Consider the following 16,136-nt stretch of genomic DNA (forward strand, 5'->3'; position numbering starts at 1 on the left):
CTTACTCTCTTACCTCACAGATATCATATGTATTCATTGAATCTTCTTGGCTAGAGATCTGTTCCATCACGTAAGTGTTTATTTTCCTCCACCATGCTTCCTTTGTCTCCACCTGACTGTGTGCTATTTCATCTGGGTGGCCACATCACCCTTTATCTCTGCTCCCTCTAACAACCCAATTTCCAGTACTTGCTGATCAATATTTTATGCTATGCTTTCCTGACCTGTTACTGGTAATGATGCCCCCGTTAATTTCACCTCTATAAACAGTTCACGCTGAACTTTTGCATATCAGTCTGTAGTGTCGCTAGATATAAGCAGACTAAGCAATTGCCCCAAGCAGTTCCAGGGTGCCCCAGTTTAGTACTACCCCAAAAATACCATTAATCTTATTTAACATGGACTTAACAAGTATATTATTATATATTGTATAAGTATATTTTTTGATTTGCAGAAATAATGCAATTATTATTTTAAGGAGTCAGTGAGAGGGGGACCAAAGATACTCTGGCTTAGGGGCCCCTGTGGGCTAGCACCACCTCTTGATTCAGATACATTTTGCTCTCAGTGCTCAACAAGACTATATTATCACACGCATCCCACCTAGAATTTCTTAAGCCATGAAGGTGTGTATTTTGCACCATTTGCAAGTCTCCTCCTTCCCTACAGGTTCTCACTCTCTAATAATCTAGATCAAACAATCTGACAGAAAGGACAAGGCATGGAAACACACTGTTAAAAAAACCCGAATAACGCCCTGTTCTTTTTACATTCAATACTATCCAGAGCCTTAGTAAGCTGAATATTCTAGAGAAGACCATAGAAATACACATTCAATTTATCCAAACAAACCCATGCTGATATATTAAAAGTGTTATGAAAATTAACAACAGAAAAATTAAGAACAGAAAAATAGGAATTTTCCATGCCCTTTCAAGAACGTGAGATGGACCCAACCTAGAAAATTCTACAATCTGAACACTGCTACTGCTACTGCTAATAAAGTTATCAGAACCCAAATTATTCTTCTTAAGAATTTTCCTCTTATAGAAGTTCCTCATCTTCAAGGAAAATATTTTATTCTCTTTCTTTTTCTGATGCTCTTGTTCACTCTTTCCCCCAGCAATCTCGCACAACTACAGTAAGTGAGCCTTATCAATGAAGTGATTTCTTTTTGTCAGAGAAACCTTCTCTCTTGTTGTTATGTCCTCTGAGGTCACTTGCAGAATGGTCCAGAAAAAAGACAGCCACCTGAAGACTAGTATATGCACGCCATCCTAATACTACTATGATATCAAGAGCCCATTGCCATTTGCTACGTTCCCACAGAACAGACTGGGAAAACACCAATGAGTTTATTAAAACACAGCTATTGATTATAGAATTCATAGAAGTGAATGTCCTTATTGTCTATTCCTCCATTCCTGCACTAAGGGCAAGACTGGAGGGGGAAAGACAAAGGTGGCTTAAGCCAACTTTGTTGTCCCCCTATTCTTGAATTATCTGGAGGTCTGACATAAATTAGAGCAGCCTCAGGGCTGCTCTAAACTCAAGACAATGACTGCAATGGCCCCCTATGGGTTGTTTGTCAGCTGAGAATAGTGTGACTGCAGCAGTGCTCCAGTCATGTATCATCTCTCCTCTGACTTGTCCTCTACATTGGGGGCTGTGATTTGGGCTCCTGTAGTGCTGGTTTGGCAGCTGTATGTTGGTTAGGGAAGCCCCTTACACCAGAGACATTTCAGGAGAGAGCTGTTTCTGTCTGGTTTCACCCACTTTACATTGCTGGCATAGTGAAGAGGGGCAACAGGGCGATCACATAGAAGCTAGTGATGGCACAGATAATTTTTTTGGGGAAGTTCTCTGGCCTGTGTTATACAGGAGGTCAGACTAGATGATCACAATGGTTCCTTCTGGCCTTGGAATCTATGAATCTAGTGATGAAAAAGATTTGTCTGTCTCATTCCCTCACTTCTGTTGTTTATTGTTCTTGCTCATTTCCTCAATGATAGTAAGATCTTCAGGGCAGGGATCATGTCTTTTTATTTTTCCTATGAAAACAATTAGCAAACTTTGGGATGCCAAATTAATAATTATTAATAATTAAGGCTGAGGGTTTGTCACAGAGATCATGGAAGTCATGGATTCCGTGACTTTCCATGATCTCCATGACTGGGCCAGTCGCACTGGTCACAGCTGGTGCAGTTTCGGGCCATCCCACTCTCCCAGCAGCAGCAGGAGGAGCTTGGGTGGGGGGCTCAGAGATAGGGGTTGGGGTGCAGGAGAGCATGAGTGCTCTGGCCGGCGCTTACCTTCTGGGGGCTCCCCGGAAGTGGCAACATGTCCCTCCCTCAGCTTCTAGCTCCCACGGTTCCCAGCCAATGGGAGCTGCGGAGCTGGCAGCTCGTGGAGCTAGGAGCTTAGGGAGGGATATGTCACCACTTCTGAGAAGCTGGATAGGGAGCCTGCCAGCCCCAACACTAGAGGGGGTCCCAGGCTGCTCCCAGCAGAGCACCCACGGTGCCCCCCGGACTCTCTCCCCAAGCACCCGTGCCACCCCCCCGGGGCTGGCCTCCCACCGCCTGTGTTCCCTCCCTACCCCTGAGCACCTGTGGCACTCCCAAGATTTAGTCGGATATATAGTATAAGTTATGGACATGTAACAGGCCGTGAATTTTTATTTCCTACCCATGACCTGTCCATGACTTTTACTAAAAATGCCCGTAACTAAAAAGTAGCCTTAAAAATAATACAGTTTCCCTGGCAGTGAAGGATTGCTCCCTATTGTTCATTTAGTCTTGTTTAAATAGAAGTTGCACACCTTCAACGGGGAGCCTGTTCCACAAATAAATAGATCTCCCTGTCAGGAAGTTTATCTAGATATTAAGCCTAAAAGTTCTTCTTTTTTAGTTTTATTCCTTTAGTCCTAGTTACACAGGCTTTTATTACCGCAGAGATAATCACCAGCTATTGTAATACAACTTGTGTAATCATGTAAATTGTGTAAAAGAAAAAAACAATGAAGAAACTTCCTTAAAATTCCTAAAAAGTCTTATAAAATTGACTGTCTCTTTGAGTAAGTAGCCCGATACACGTTCTTCCACAGCATTTCCTATTCTAAGGACTCATAAAATGTGTTAATTATACACATTGTCTCTTACATATTAGTAGGAAAATGGTAATTAATGTTTGATCTTTAGAGAGTTTAGATAATTATGGACAATTTTAATGCTTCCTAAGTATTAAATGATGGAACCATATGTATTATGAGATCCATACTGAGGATAAGTCAGGAATATGTATAGCTCCCATTTGTCTGTACTCACAGTAAGAGAGGTTTCAGAATAGCAGCCATGTTAGTCTGTATTCTCAAAAAGAAAAGGAGTACTTGTGGCACCTTAGAGACTAACAAATTTATTTGAGCATAAGCTTTCATGAGCTACAGCTCACTTCATCGGATGCAGGCAGTGGAAAATACACAGAGAATATGAAACAATGGGTGTTACCATACACACACCAACAAGAGTGATCAGGTAAGGTGAGCTATTACCAGCAGGAGAGCGGGGGAGGGAAAAAACGTTTTGTAGTGATAATCAAGGTGGGCCATTTCCAGCAGTTGACAAGAACGTGTGAGGAACAGTTGGGGGGGGGGAATAAACATGGGGAAATAGTTTTACTTTGTGTAATAACACATCCACTCCCAGTCTTTATTCAAGCCTAAGTTAATTGTATCCAGTTTGCAAATTAATTCCAATTCAGCAGTCTCTCGTTGGAGTCTGTTTTTGAAGTTTTTTTGTTGAAGAATTGCCACTTTTAGGTCTGTAATCAAGTGATCAAAGAGATTGAAGTGTTCTGCAACTGGTTTTTGAATGTTATAATTCTTGATGTCTGATTTGTGTCCATTTATTCTTTTCCGTAGAGACTGTCCAATTTGGGCAACGTACAGAGCTTGAATAAAGACTAGGAGTGGATGTGTCATTACACAAAGTAAAACTATTTCCCCATGTTTATTTCCCCGCCCCCCACTACCACCACTGTTCCTCACACGTTCTTGTCAACTGCTGGAAATGGCCCACCTTGATTATCACTACAAAAGGTTTTTTCCCTCCCCCCCCCGCTGATAATAGCTCACCTTACCTGATCGCTCTCCTTACAGAGTGTATGGTAACACCCATTGTTTCATGTTCTCTGTGTATATAAAATCTCCCCACTGTATTTTCCACTGCATGCATCTGATGAAGTGAGCTGTAGCTCATGAAAGCTTTTGCTCAAATAAATTTGTTAGTCTCTAATGTGCCACAAGTACTCCTTTTCTTTTTACTGTAAGATAGGTAACATTAAAATGTAAATTACATTCAGAACTGTCTTAATAAGGAGAAAGAAACATGAGTCTATTGTTTAAAAAAGTTAATAGCCTTGAGTTGTGTTGTAGGTGCTCCAGGATAACCTTTGCTTTGGGAAAGGGGATTAGTTGGTTACATTCCCAATTTTAAAATAAGACTTTTACCCTAGAGCTATATCAGTTCAGTATATGCTTCAAAACGTATCTGCATCCAGTAAGCAGAAATTCATAATTTACCTACATATATGTCAAACTGAGATAACGATACTATCCATTTTAAAGCATTTTAGATCTATATAACAGCTAAGTATTGATGATATTGATTATCCCCCAATCCAGGGACATTAGGGAGAGGGGGTATTGTGCCCTCCTGGCATTGTGATATTGGAAAACTGAAGCCTGGAGTTGCTAGGCTGGAGCTGAGCTGCTGGAGGGCAGCTGAGGAAGGCTCTCTGCTCAAGATAGGAGTTTCTATCTCTAGGGAAGGAATGTGCCAGAGCACAGCGCAAAAGGATCGGTACTTGGTCCACTGGGTTCTGTTTGTTTTGTTTTATGTTAATACAAAAACTGTAATAACTAATTAGAAAAGTTTTGTTTTTTAAAAAAAAGGAATCCCAAATCCTGACATTAGCTTGGCTCGTCAGTATGATTTGTAACTCTAACCAGCCTGACAGGCTGATTAATTTCTTGGCAAAAACAACAGCTATATTTTGGCTTCTTTTTAGATTAAAAACCAGATTTATCAAACAAAGGACAATAAATCTTGGAGCTCAGCTGTGACACTGAGGTGTAGTCCAGTGCTGGGGACTGAGGGAAGCTATGTTACCCCGTCCCCAGGGCAAACTCTAGAAGGCAACATACCTCACAAATCACAAACCCTCTCAGAGCATATCAGCATGCAGGAGTCTGTGCATGTTTCACTCTTCCTTTGGACATGCATCCCTGCTGCTGGGGAGTATAGGAGAAGTGCGATCCTACCCCCTCCTTGCCCCCTTTGGGATAGTTTTCACTGCTGGGGCTCAAATGAGAAATAGTCCTTTCTCATTCCCCTCCATGGGTGGTCAGGCACTATCTAGCTGCATTCTGAGGACTTCTCTACATGGGTCCACAGTTGGACCTCATGGATGTGCACTGCAGCGCGCACTATCATGCTGCACAGTAACTATCCCATGTGGATGCTGCAGATCCAGACTGAAAGGTATCTAGATTGCACCCACAGTTTCCACACGGGGGAGTTACAGCACAGCATGCCAGCATATACTGCAATTCACACCCACATAGGCCGAACTGCAGGGCCGTGTAGACATATCCTAAATGTCATGATCAACAATATCTGGAGCCCTCTCAATTTGGGCCAAAAATATAAAATTCATCACCATTTTCCTTTGAAGCTAACAGGTGGGGAGTCTAGGAAGGGTTGTGGAAGTGGACAGAGCAATAGCTTCATAGAGAACTGTGAGATGAAAAGAAAGTCAGGGGCCTACTGTGAGGAAGGAAGCCTTATTGATACTGGACAGTTGCACCAGTTTAACTGAAGTTGTGATTTTAAACCAATGTAATGATTTAAACATGTGTGAACCTCTGTGTGGACACTCCTATATTGGTTTAAACCAGGCTTATTGTAGATTAGCCTGATTTGATTAACTAAACCTGATTTGATTGAACTAAACCAAAATAAAAGAGACTACAGTACATCCTGACAGATGTAGTGTGGCTAGTGAGGAGGGGCTAAAGGCGAGAATAGGGACACGAGGGAACTGGAACTACAGCTCCCATGAGGCACTGCACCCGCTCAGGCGCACACACAAGTTAACAATCAGGTGACCTAAACAAAATATTTTGTTTTAGGTGAAGCCTGGCAGAACTGTTTACTTTTGATTTTCTGGACAGAAAATTCAGCAGAAATCATTCCTCCCCTCTTGTCCCCATTCGTGGAAACTTTTGACTTTAACAACACCCCATTTTCTGATGGCAAAATGTTTTGACTGAAATTTGTTTACTAGCCCTAATCAATAATTTTTCACAGAAAAAAATCCTGTTTGAAAAAAGACCATTTTTGATTAAAAAGCTTATTGGAAAATTTTGACCAGAGCTAATTATAATTTGTGCACCTTCATTATTGGTGAAATATGGCTGTGATCTTTGGAGATATTTAAAATTAGTAACAACACACTCTGAGACTATAAGTTCTGTAAGTACTACAAACTGTCTTGTTCTCTGTCACAGAACATTCTTACAGCTAAAATCAAGTATTCAATAAAATGTTAAAGGGACTATAAATTCAAAGATAAGAGAAGTAAATAGATACTTTTTTAAAAAAGTGAATAGTCTAGTAAATTTCAAATTGGTAATTTATATAAATCAGAATAACATCTGCACTACAGTGGATAGAAATCACAAAGTTATCAATCCTCATGCTACAGGGCATATATTAATCATCAGATCAGGTCAGAAAGAAAATCTCTGGAATCTTACTCCTTTACCCCTACCATGGCATAGAATTATAACTAGCCAGGAGCAGGCTGGCTTTTTTTAACTTTCCTCTGAATTATCTGATGCAATCCCCAAATACTAGATTAGATGGCCTACTGCTCTATTCTGGGATGGAAATGCCCATAATTCAATATTCCACTATATATTCCTGCTTCAATAATCTTCACAAAATATATCTGGATTAAACATTTTCCACTATATTTTCTTTAGTAATACATTTACCCAGGACCCACGGTAATATCATCCATTCAATGATAGTTGGCGGTGGCCCCTGCATGTTCAGCTCCGACCTGTTGATGTGCTGAGAGGCAAGGAGCAGCAGAAACAGAAAAGTCAAGTAGGATGCAGTATGGCAGATAAATTTGATAAATGGCTTTTTGATGAACAGCCCTAATGGACTTTTGGGAGCAATCAGGTAGCACACAGAGAAGACAGGGAAAAGGAGTCCAATCACGGCACATGTCAACATCTTCACTGCCCAGTGTCGTCTCCTCCAGCCTGGGAACTCATCGTACCAGCGGGACGCAAGCAGCTGCTGACAGTTGGGCTGGGCAACAAACTAAAGGAAAAGAAAGAGAGGACAAAGTAAATTCCATGTGATTGTTACCCATTCATTTCCTCCACAGGCCAACTTTAGGGCCATATTGTTATTGGCTTTTGGGTGGGCATACAAAGGAAAGCTTTTCAGAAAGCACCATGCTATTTACACAGCCTATGCAAGTACTGGTCATAATAGCAGCCCATGTGAACAAGGACTGATAAGCCCCTCCTTTCTCCTGTAAGCCAGTCATTGGAAAGAGGGTGGGTGAGGGGGACAGGAAGGGATTTGGCTCAGCCCCATTGTGGCACTCCAGGCATTTCTACCTCATCCTAAAGGATGGTGTTTGTGTGTGCCTCCATGAAGCCAGGGGCTTTTGGGAGAGATGTTGTCTACCAAAGGATACTCCCTCATGTTACTCCCCAGAAGTGGTACAGCTCACGCTGTGTTCAGCACACACGCTGGCCCTTAAAATTCAGTTTTCAAAAGTATTTACACTAGTAAATCTCAACTACTCAAGTGTTAATGGAAATCAGACACAGAAAGGTTGTGACATGGATGTATCAACATTTGTTTTAGATTCAAATACATATGCACAAAAAATGTTCCCATTATTCACTCAGCTCTTGAACAGAACGTGAAGATCATCAGATAAAAGTCACTATGGCAATGCAAAGAATTATTGTTGTTGCAGGACTGTAATTTAACATCTTCAAAAAATAGAAGTGAATACAATAATAAAAAAAAGCTTTTCCCCATCACGTTCCCTGACAATTCTCTAATTTAGTTCTATCTAAAGAACTTGCCATCCCTAATACTCCCTGCCTTTCTTCGTAAACCTTTTTCATATTCATTTTCATCCTTTACAATATTTTACAGTGTTATTTTATTATTTTACAATGTGTTTTATACTGCCTAGTGCCTGTTTTTATTTTTACATTGTGATCTTTTTCTTAAAAGTAACTTTAAAAGTACTTTCTACAAATGTAATTGTTCATATAGATATATACACTTTATATCCATTTTCAATGTTTCAGAGAAGATTCTAGTGTATTTCAGACTTCTCTTCATATGATTTCCTTTATCATATAGTTCATATGCTAAATTTGATACTGGGAAACAGATGTAATAGACCTGACATAAACAGACGTATAATAGAATTGACACTCACATCAAACAGAGTAAAGGTTAAAAAGGAAACATGCTCCTTTTTGCATCAAACACACACATACTTAGTGCAGTCAATCAAAATTAAAAACTTAATATAGCCATGCATTAACAATTTTTCATTTAGTTTCTGTTTGGTTCAAGGATTTTTTTTTAAAGCATCACTACTGAACAATTTTAGATGGCTTTGAATTCCAATCATATGCATTTAGAGTAATTATAAGTTTTACATGTATCATGCTTTTTGATAAAACCTTATAATTACAAAGGGCCAGATTCTGCAATCCTTACTCATGGTAAGTAATATATTACTTTTTAAATAGTCCCTGAAATTAGTGGAACTACTGGCAGGGGAAAGTATTACTCATTGTAGGTTTGGCAGAATCTGGCACTCAATTAAAATTCAATGTGCATCTTTCTTTATATGTGTGGATCTTGTTAGTAAAATTAAAGGGAACCAACTCCCTGGACCAAATTCAAACCTGATGCATGCTGGTAGAATTTCAGTGTTTTCAATAAAGATATACCGGCTTACCATTCACTAGCTCTGAGGCTGATCCCCTAACTATTAGTTTGTTATTTTTGAATGGGGAAAAAGGAAAAAAAGAAAAGGGGAAAAAAGAAAATGAGTTATACTGTAAGAATCATGAAAGGAAGAAAAAGAAAAATCATACAGTTCTCTGTTTCTTTCATTAGGAAAAATATTAAGCCCTAAAGGTTTCAGATGTTTATCTCAAGTTAGAGCTGCTTGGAATAATACCATATGCAGTTAGAGCAGCTTGTTTCAATGTGATGTGCTGCCAATGTTTTAACAAGGTGTCCCTCAAAAAATTTCCACCTCACTTGGCAACATGTGACATTCCCCGAATTTAATATTTTTTCTTCCCCCCACCCAAAGTTTGACAGTTCCATGCTCTTTCCCCTTCACCACAATATCTGTCAATTCTATATCAATCTCATTTCCTAAAAAAAGTTCAGTTCCATACTCCTTCCCTCTTTCCAGGCCTCACCTGCTTGATATAGGAAGTCAAGAAAAAGAACAACTTTTCCCTGGCTAATCTGAGATTTGCGGTAGAAGCAGGTGTCCCTTGGCTTGTCAGGGGTGGTTAAGGAGAATTAAGTTTATCCTGGGTGGTAGTGTTAGAGGGCTATCCCTTCACCGCATCCCCTGGTTCTTGTCACACAGACAGAAAGCAGAAGACTACAAGTCCGAAGTGCAGGCAATTCAATGTTTATTGGGGTTAGTTCCAAGCAAGCAGCTCCATACTCTACACACCAGCAGAGTCTGTTTCTCAGTGTTCCATTCCCAGCTCTGATGCCGCAGAGCATTTACCCCATGTCCCCCTTCCCAGATCTGACGTCGCAGAGCCTTGCCTGTGTCCCCATTCCGTAGTCCCCTTTCCCATTTCCCCCTCCGTAGCAGGCCCAAATATACCTTCAGTGCACACCCCTAATCCCACCCCTTACAACTTATGGTCATGTTCCATTTTGGAGGGTCGTAAGTTGGGGTCTTCATCCCACCTTTTTTTATCCCATGGGAGGGGTAAGGAGTGGAGTTGTGTTCTGGCCAAGGCCAGGCTTTTCTTCTGCTTTTAGTGTTTCTTATGACTCCCCCCCACAACCCCTTTGCCCCTCCTAACTCTTTGCTTGATCTTAGCTTGAGGGAAGAGCCAGGCAGCCTTCTAGTGAATGCTTGTATATTATACTCCCACCATACCTTATAACACCTTAACTTTATCCCTTATCTTTTCCCACTGAACTAAAAGCCCCATCTGGTTGTGAGAAATGCAACACACAGTCTCCTTGTTCATTGCTCTTCACACATATTAGTATAAGATATGAGAGTATCAAAATGTCAAACCCAAAATTCTATCTCAGGCTCACAAACAAGCCTATATGCTAACAGGTAGTAGTGAGGAATCTGGGGGAAGGACGGCTCCCATTTCTTCCCAGTGTGAGCTTGAGTCGGACAGGTAGGCACAGGTGAGAGACAAGTGGGCTGCAGCGGCTGTAGGAATCACATTCAGTGCTGCTGCTTGGTCCTGCCTCCCTTCCTCCTTATGGAGTTCTGGAGAGAGAACCTGGCAAAAATGGTGCTGTGCAGCTTGCGAGGTAGACACTGGAGGGGAGATTCACTTGCATCAGTGCTTTGCCAATACCAAGCGGACCTGGGGCATGGTAGCTGTAGGAGTAAGCAGCAGCTGCTCAACTCTCGTCTCAAAAAGGGCTAAAATATTAATGTGAAATGAAATTAAAATGTTAAGGTAACAATAAGGCTTGGTAACCAACTGGAACATTTTTGAGCTGGCCTGTAAAACAATGTTCTGCCCCGATACCCAAAAATGATTCTGTTCCTGCCTAATCATATGACTATTACATGATCTAAATAAAGGAAAATTGTGGCCTTCCAAACTACAAATTCTTCATATATGTGAACAAAACGGATAACTTCTCGCTGTCTGTTCACTATGTGATTTCTTGCCCCTTCCCCAAGAGCATCTGGTCCTGACTACTGTCAAAGAAAGGATACAGTACAGTTGGATAGCTACTCTGATCCTGCCTCAAATTTCCTGTCTTCCATGCCAATCTAAGGATTTTTGGAAGGGTAAGAAAGATGATTCTTTGGGATACACCCATTCAAAATGTGAGTTTGGTTTCTGCTCCCAACTAGCTTCCTGTTGCAGAAGTGTAGCCCTGATGCTTGCTTCTGCCAGGATGAGTTACATTGGCTGATAATGAAGTTTGTTTTCAAGGCCATCTTCACAATGTAAAAGGCTAGAATATTATTTTTAAATGAAAGTTGATATCCATTAGCAGAGTCCCTTGAGATCCCTTCAACTCAGCAGTGTGTTTCAATACAACTGGGAAAATGGTTTTGAGGGAGTTCATGTTCATATTCTCTGAAACCCTCTTTACAGGGCAAGTTTGGATTTGCTCACTGAGTCATTTTCACTGAGGCTGAAATTGTAATTAAAGTATCTTGCGGGCTTTGAAGGAAATCAAGTCCACTTCTCCAGGAACCAAGTAACATCAAGAATCTTTGATGTAATTTAAAAACAAATTTTAAATGAAAGATGTGATTCATCTCCCATTTATCTTTCCCTTATCTGTTTAGTTTATAAACAACTGCAAACTGAAAACAATGACCTAGAAGTCCTCTTCCAATAAATGCCAAACACCAAGTAACTCCATATACAAATACCAATGAGACATTAATCTAATGTACTTTAAATAAGCTAGCAGATGTAAAAACTTGAGAGAAAAATAATTGTGTGCATGTTTCAAAACATGTATAAACATGCCATGTAAGTCTTATATGAGCTGCAGACACAGTGAAGTGGCTCTTGTGGTGCAGAACACAGGCAGAGATATAAAACAGAATCCATGAAGAAGCATGTCCAGATGCAGATGATTTATTAATTTCCAAAAGGTCCAGACCTCCAATTTCATGCTTTTATATGATAACAGCATTGGCATAGCTAGTGAACAATTTCCTGAAGTAGCAATAAATCTTTTACTGCAACCGTTTCTTTCAACTACCCTGTTCTATCAGCCATATATATAATCCAGGCCTTCCCCAAGTGTTTTGTTTAGACCTCCTGAAAATAACTAAATCTGCTCCAGACACATTTTCAGATTTACATTTGTCGACTTTATGTCTAAAAGTATTGTATAAGTGTATTACAAATTTCCTGTATCATTTGAACAAGACTAAATCACTTGACTCATTTTTGTGGGTGGATGGTACATGCAAGCGTTGCGTATGATTTTCACTAGAGACATATAAATCCATTACACTACCTTAATAAGAAATAATATTAAGTAGTATGGTTCAGTGAATAGAGGACTGGTTTATTCATAGATTCTAAAGCCAGTCTGATAATCTATTCTGACCTCCTGCGTAACATGAGTCATACAACATCCTGCAAGTGATTCCTGTTTGAACTAGAGTGTATCTTTTAGGAAAACATCTGATCTTGATTTCAAAATGGCCCGGGATGAAGAAATGCACCCCAGCCCTTGGTAAATTGTTCCAATGGTTAATTATCATCACTGTTAAAAATATATGCATTATCTCCAGTCTACATTTGTTTAGCTTTAATTTTTAACCAATGGATCTTCATATACCGTTGCTAAACGGAAGAGCATGTTCTCTGTGTGTGTGTATATAAATCTCTCCTCTGTTTTTTCCACCAAATGCATCCGATGAAGTGAGCTGTAGCTCACGAAAGCTTATGCTCTAATAAATTTGTTAGTCTCTAAGGTGCCACAAGTACTCCTTTTCTTTTTGCGAATACAGACTAACACGGCTGCTACTCTGAAACCTGTGATTATCAAATTTTGTTCACCATGTAGATATTGATAGACTGTGATTAAGTCACCCCTCAACCTTCACTTTGTTAAGCTAAATAGATTGAGTTCCTTGAGTCTATCACTGTAAGGCATGTTTTCCAATCCTTTAATCATTCTTGTGACTCTTATCTGAACCCTCTCCAATTTATTAACATCCTACTTGAATGCTGGACACCAGAACTGGACACTGTATTCCAGCAGTAGTCACACCAGAGCCAAATCCAGAGGTAATATAACCTTCATACTCTTACTCGAGATTCACCAAAGATCATAAGCTTGGTAATCAGAAAACCTGGGATCTATTCCCTGTTTACTGTGTGACTTTTCTCAAATACATTACTCACTGAACACTAGTGGTTATAAATGGAAAAAGTTTGTGGTATTTTTCAAAAAGGTCCTAACAGATTCATTCATTATTATTAGTCTTTGTTGTTTACAGCTGTGGACTGCCCCTTCCCACACAAAAATATTACAGTCAAAAACCTTTAATTAACTAAGATTCAGATTCGTCAGTAACTGCAGAAAGCTGGCTGTTACAGGAGATGAGGAAACTTCAATGTCAGGGGCAGCACTAAATGGAAAATAAAGACACGAGACACACACAACAGAGCAAGAGCTCACTGGAAGTGGGAATGAAGTGGGACCCTGATGCACTGGACAAGACAAGCTGCCAATACCAGCAGTTAACCCCTGACAGTATGCATAACTTATCTGAGATGGTGAGCAAAAAAAGAGCCCAATCTCACAGGTGTTATGCATCTAGTAATAATGGACCTCTAGTTGCTATTGCTAGCTGTCAGTTGTTTACATGTGAGGAAAAAAACACACAAGCATTGGAGGGAAGAAGGCCAAGGATGGATACCACATGGGGCAACTGAAAAGGCAAGAGTACTGAAGGCCAGATTTTCAAAGGTATTTAGGCATCTAAAAATGCAGATAGGTGCCTAGTGGGACTTTCAAAAGCACCTAGGTGCCTAACATCTACTAAAATCAATGTGAGGTAAGCACCTAGGAACATTTGAAAACCTCACCAGGCAGCTATCTGCATTTTTAGATGTCTAAATACTTGAGCTGGTTGGAAAATGGATTTTCCATTTTTCAGGAAATTCTAAATTTTGAAATTTGTTTTCATTCTGAAATCAGAATGAAAAGTTGAAATTTCAAAAAATTTTGCAGAATGAAAATTTCAAAATAATTCATTCAGAAATATTACAATGTTTCATTATGACAAAAATCAAAAGGTCTTGCTTCAATAAGAGCTGGCTGAGGAGCTTGCTGGACCATTAATCTTTATTTTCAATAAGTCTTGGAGCACTGAAGAAGTTCTATAAACTGGGAAAAAGCTAATATTGTGCCAATTTTTTAAAAAGGATGACCCAGATAATTATAGGCCTATTAGCCTGACATCAGTCCCAGGCAAGATAATGGAGCAGGAGGAGTTGGTTAATAATGAACTAAACAACAGTAGTGTAATTAATGCAAATCAACATGAGTTTATGGAAAATAGATCCTGTCAAACTAACTTGATATCTTTTTTATGAGATTATAAATTTGGTTGATAAAGGTAATAGGGTTGACATATATATCTAGACTTCTGTAAGGTGTTTGACTGGGAGCTGCATAACATTTTGATTAAAAAACTAGAATGATATAAAATTAACATGGCACACATTAAATGAATTAAAAGTTGGCTAAATGATAAGTCTCAAAATGTAACTGTAAATGGGAAATCGTCATCAAGCAGGTCTGTTTCCAGTTGGGTCCCACAGAGATCCTTTCTTGGTCTTACACTATTTAATATTTTTATCAAAGACCTGGAAAAAAACATAATATCATTACTTATAAAGTTTGCAGATGATACAAAAATTGGGGTAGTGGTAAATAATGAAGAGAACAGGTCACTGATTCAGAATGATCTGGATCGCTTGATAAACTGGGTGGATAAGGTTAAATGTAAATGTATACATCTGGGAACAAAGAATGTTACAGAACTTACAGTATGTGGGACTCTATTCTAGGAAACAGTGACTTAGAAAAAGGCTTGGGGGTTGTGTGGATAATCAGCTGAACATGAGCTCCCAGTGTGACACAGTGGCCAAAACAGCTAATGTGATCCTTGGATGCATAAACAGGAGAATCTCAAGTAGAAGTAAAGAAATTATTTTCCCTCTGTATTTGGCACTGGTGCAACCACTGCGGGAATACTGTGCCAGTTCTAGTGCCACAATTCAAGAAGGATGTTCATAAATTGGAAAAGGCCCAGAGAAGAGCCATTAAAATTATTACAGGATTAGAAAATATGCCTAATAGTGATAGATTCAATGAGGGTCAAACTATTTACCTTAACAAAGAGAAGATTAAGGGGTGACATGATTAAAATATATAAGTACCTACATGGGGAACATATATTTAATAATGAACTCTTCGATTTAGCAGGGAAAGGTACAGAGAAGGGCTACTAGGATGATCTGAGGAATGGAAAACTTGTCTTATGAAAGGAGACTTAAGGAGCTTGGCTTGTTTAGCCTAACTAAAAGAAGCTTGAGGGGAGATATGATTGCTCTCTATAAATATATCAGAGGGATAAATACAGGAGAGGGAGAGGAATTATTTAAGCTCAGCACCAATGTGGACACAAGAACAAATGGGTATAAACTGGCCACCAGGAAGTTTAGACTTGAAATCAGACGAAGGTTTTTAACCATCAGAGGAGTGAAGTTTTGGAATAGCCTTCCAAGGGAAGCAGTGGGGGCAAAAGATCTATCTGGTTTTCAGATTCTACTTGATAAGTTTATGGAGGAGATGGTATGATGGGATAATGGGATTTTGGTAAGTAATTGATCTTTAAATATTCAGGGTAAATAGGCCAAATCCCCTGAGATGGGATATTAGATGGATGGGATCTGAGTTACCCAGGAAAGAATTTTCTGTAGTATCTGGCTGGTGAATCTTGCCCATATGCTCAGGGTTTAGCTGATTGCCATTTGGGGTCGGGAAGGAATTTTCCTCCAGGGCAGATTGGAGAGGCCCTGGAGGTTTTTCGCCTTCCTCTGTAGCATGGGGCATGGTTGACTTGAGGGAGGCTTCTCTGCTCCTTTAAGTCTTTGAACCATGATTTAAGGACTTCAATAGCTCAGACATAGGTGAGGTTTTTCATAGGAGTGGGTGGGTGAGATTCTGTGGCCTGCGCTGTGCAGGAGGTCGGACTAGATGATCAGAATGGTCCCTTCTGACCTTAGTATC

The 16,136-nt window shown here is 39.8% G+C and overlaps 1 protein-coding gene across 1 annotated transcript in view; it reads right to left on the bottom strand.

The window, feature by feature from the left end:
* Positions 1–16,136, bottom strand: part of TRPC4 (transient receptor potential cation channel subfamily C member 4) — a 197,339-nt gene that overhangs the window by 53,839 nt on the left and 127,364 nt on the right. Inside the window, exon 4 of the mRNA XM_038387745.2 lies at positions 7,058–7,394. Coding sequence (XP_038243673.1) covers positions 7,058–7,394 — 337 coding nt within the window. The remainder of the gene's footprint in view (positions 1–7,057; positions 7,395–16,136) is intronic.

Source organism: Dermochelys coriacea, chromosome 1 (assembly GCF_009764565.3).
Source record: "Dermochelys coriacea isolate rDerCor1 chromosome 1, rDerCor1.pri.v4, whole genome shotgun sequence".
In the NCBI taxonomy this organism is placed as follows: Eukaryota; Metazoa; Chordata; order Testudines; family Dermochelyidae; genus Dermochelys; species Dermochelys coriacea.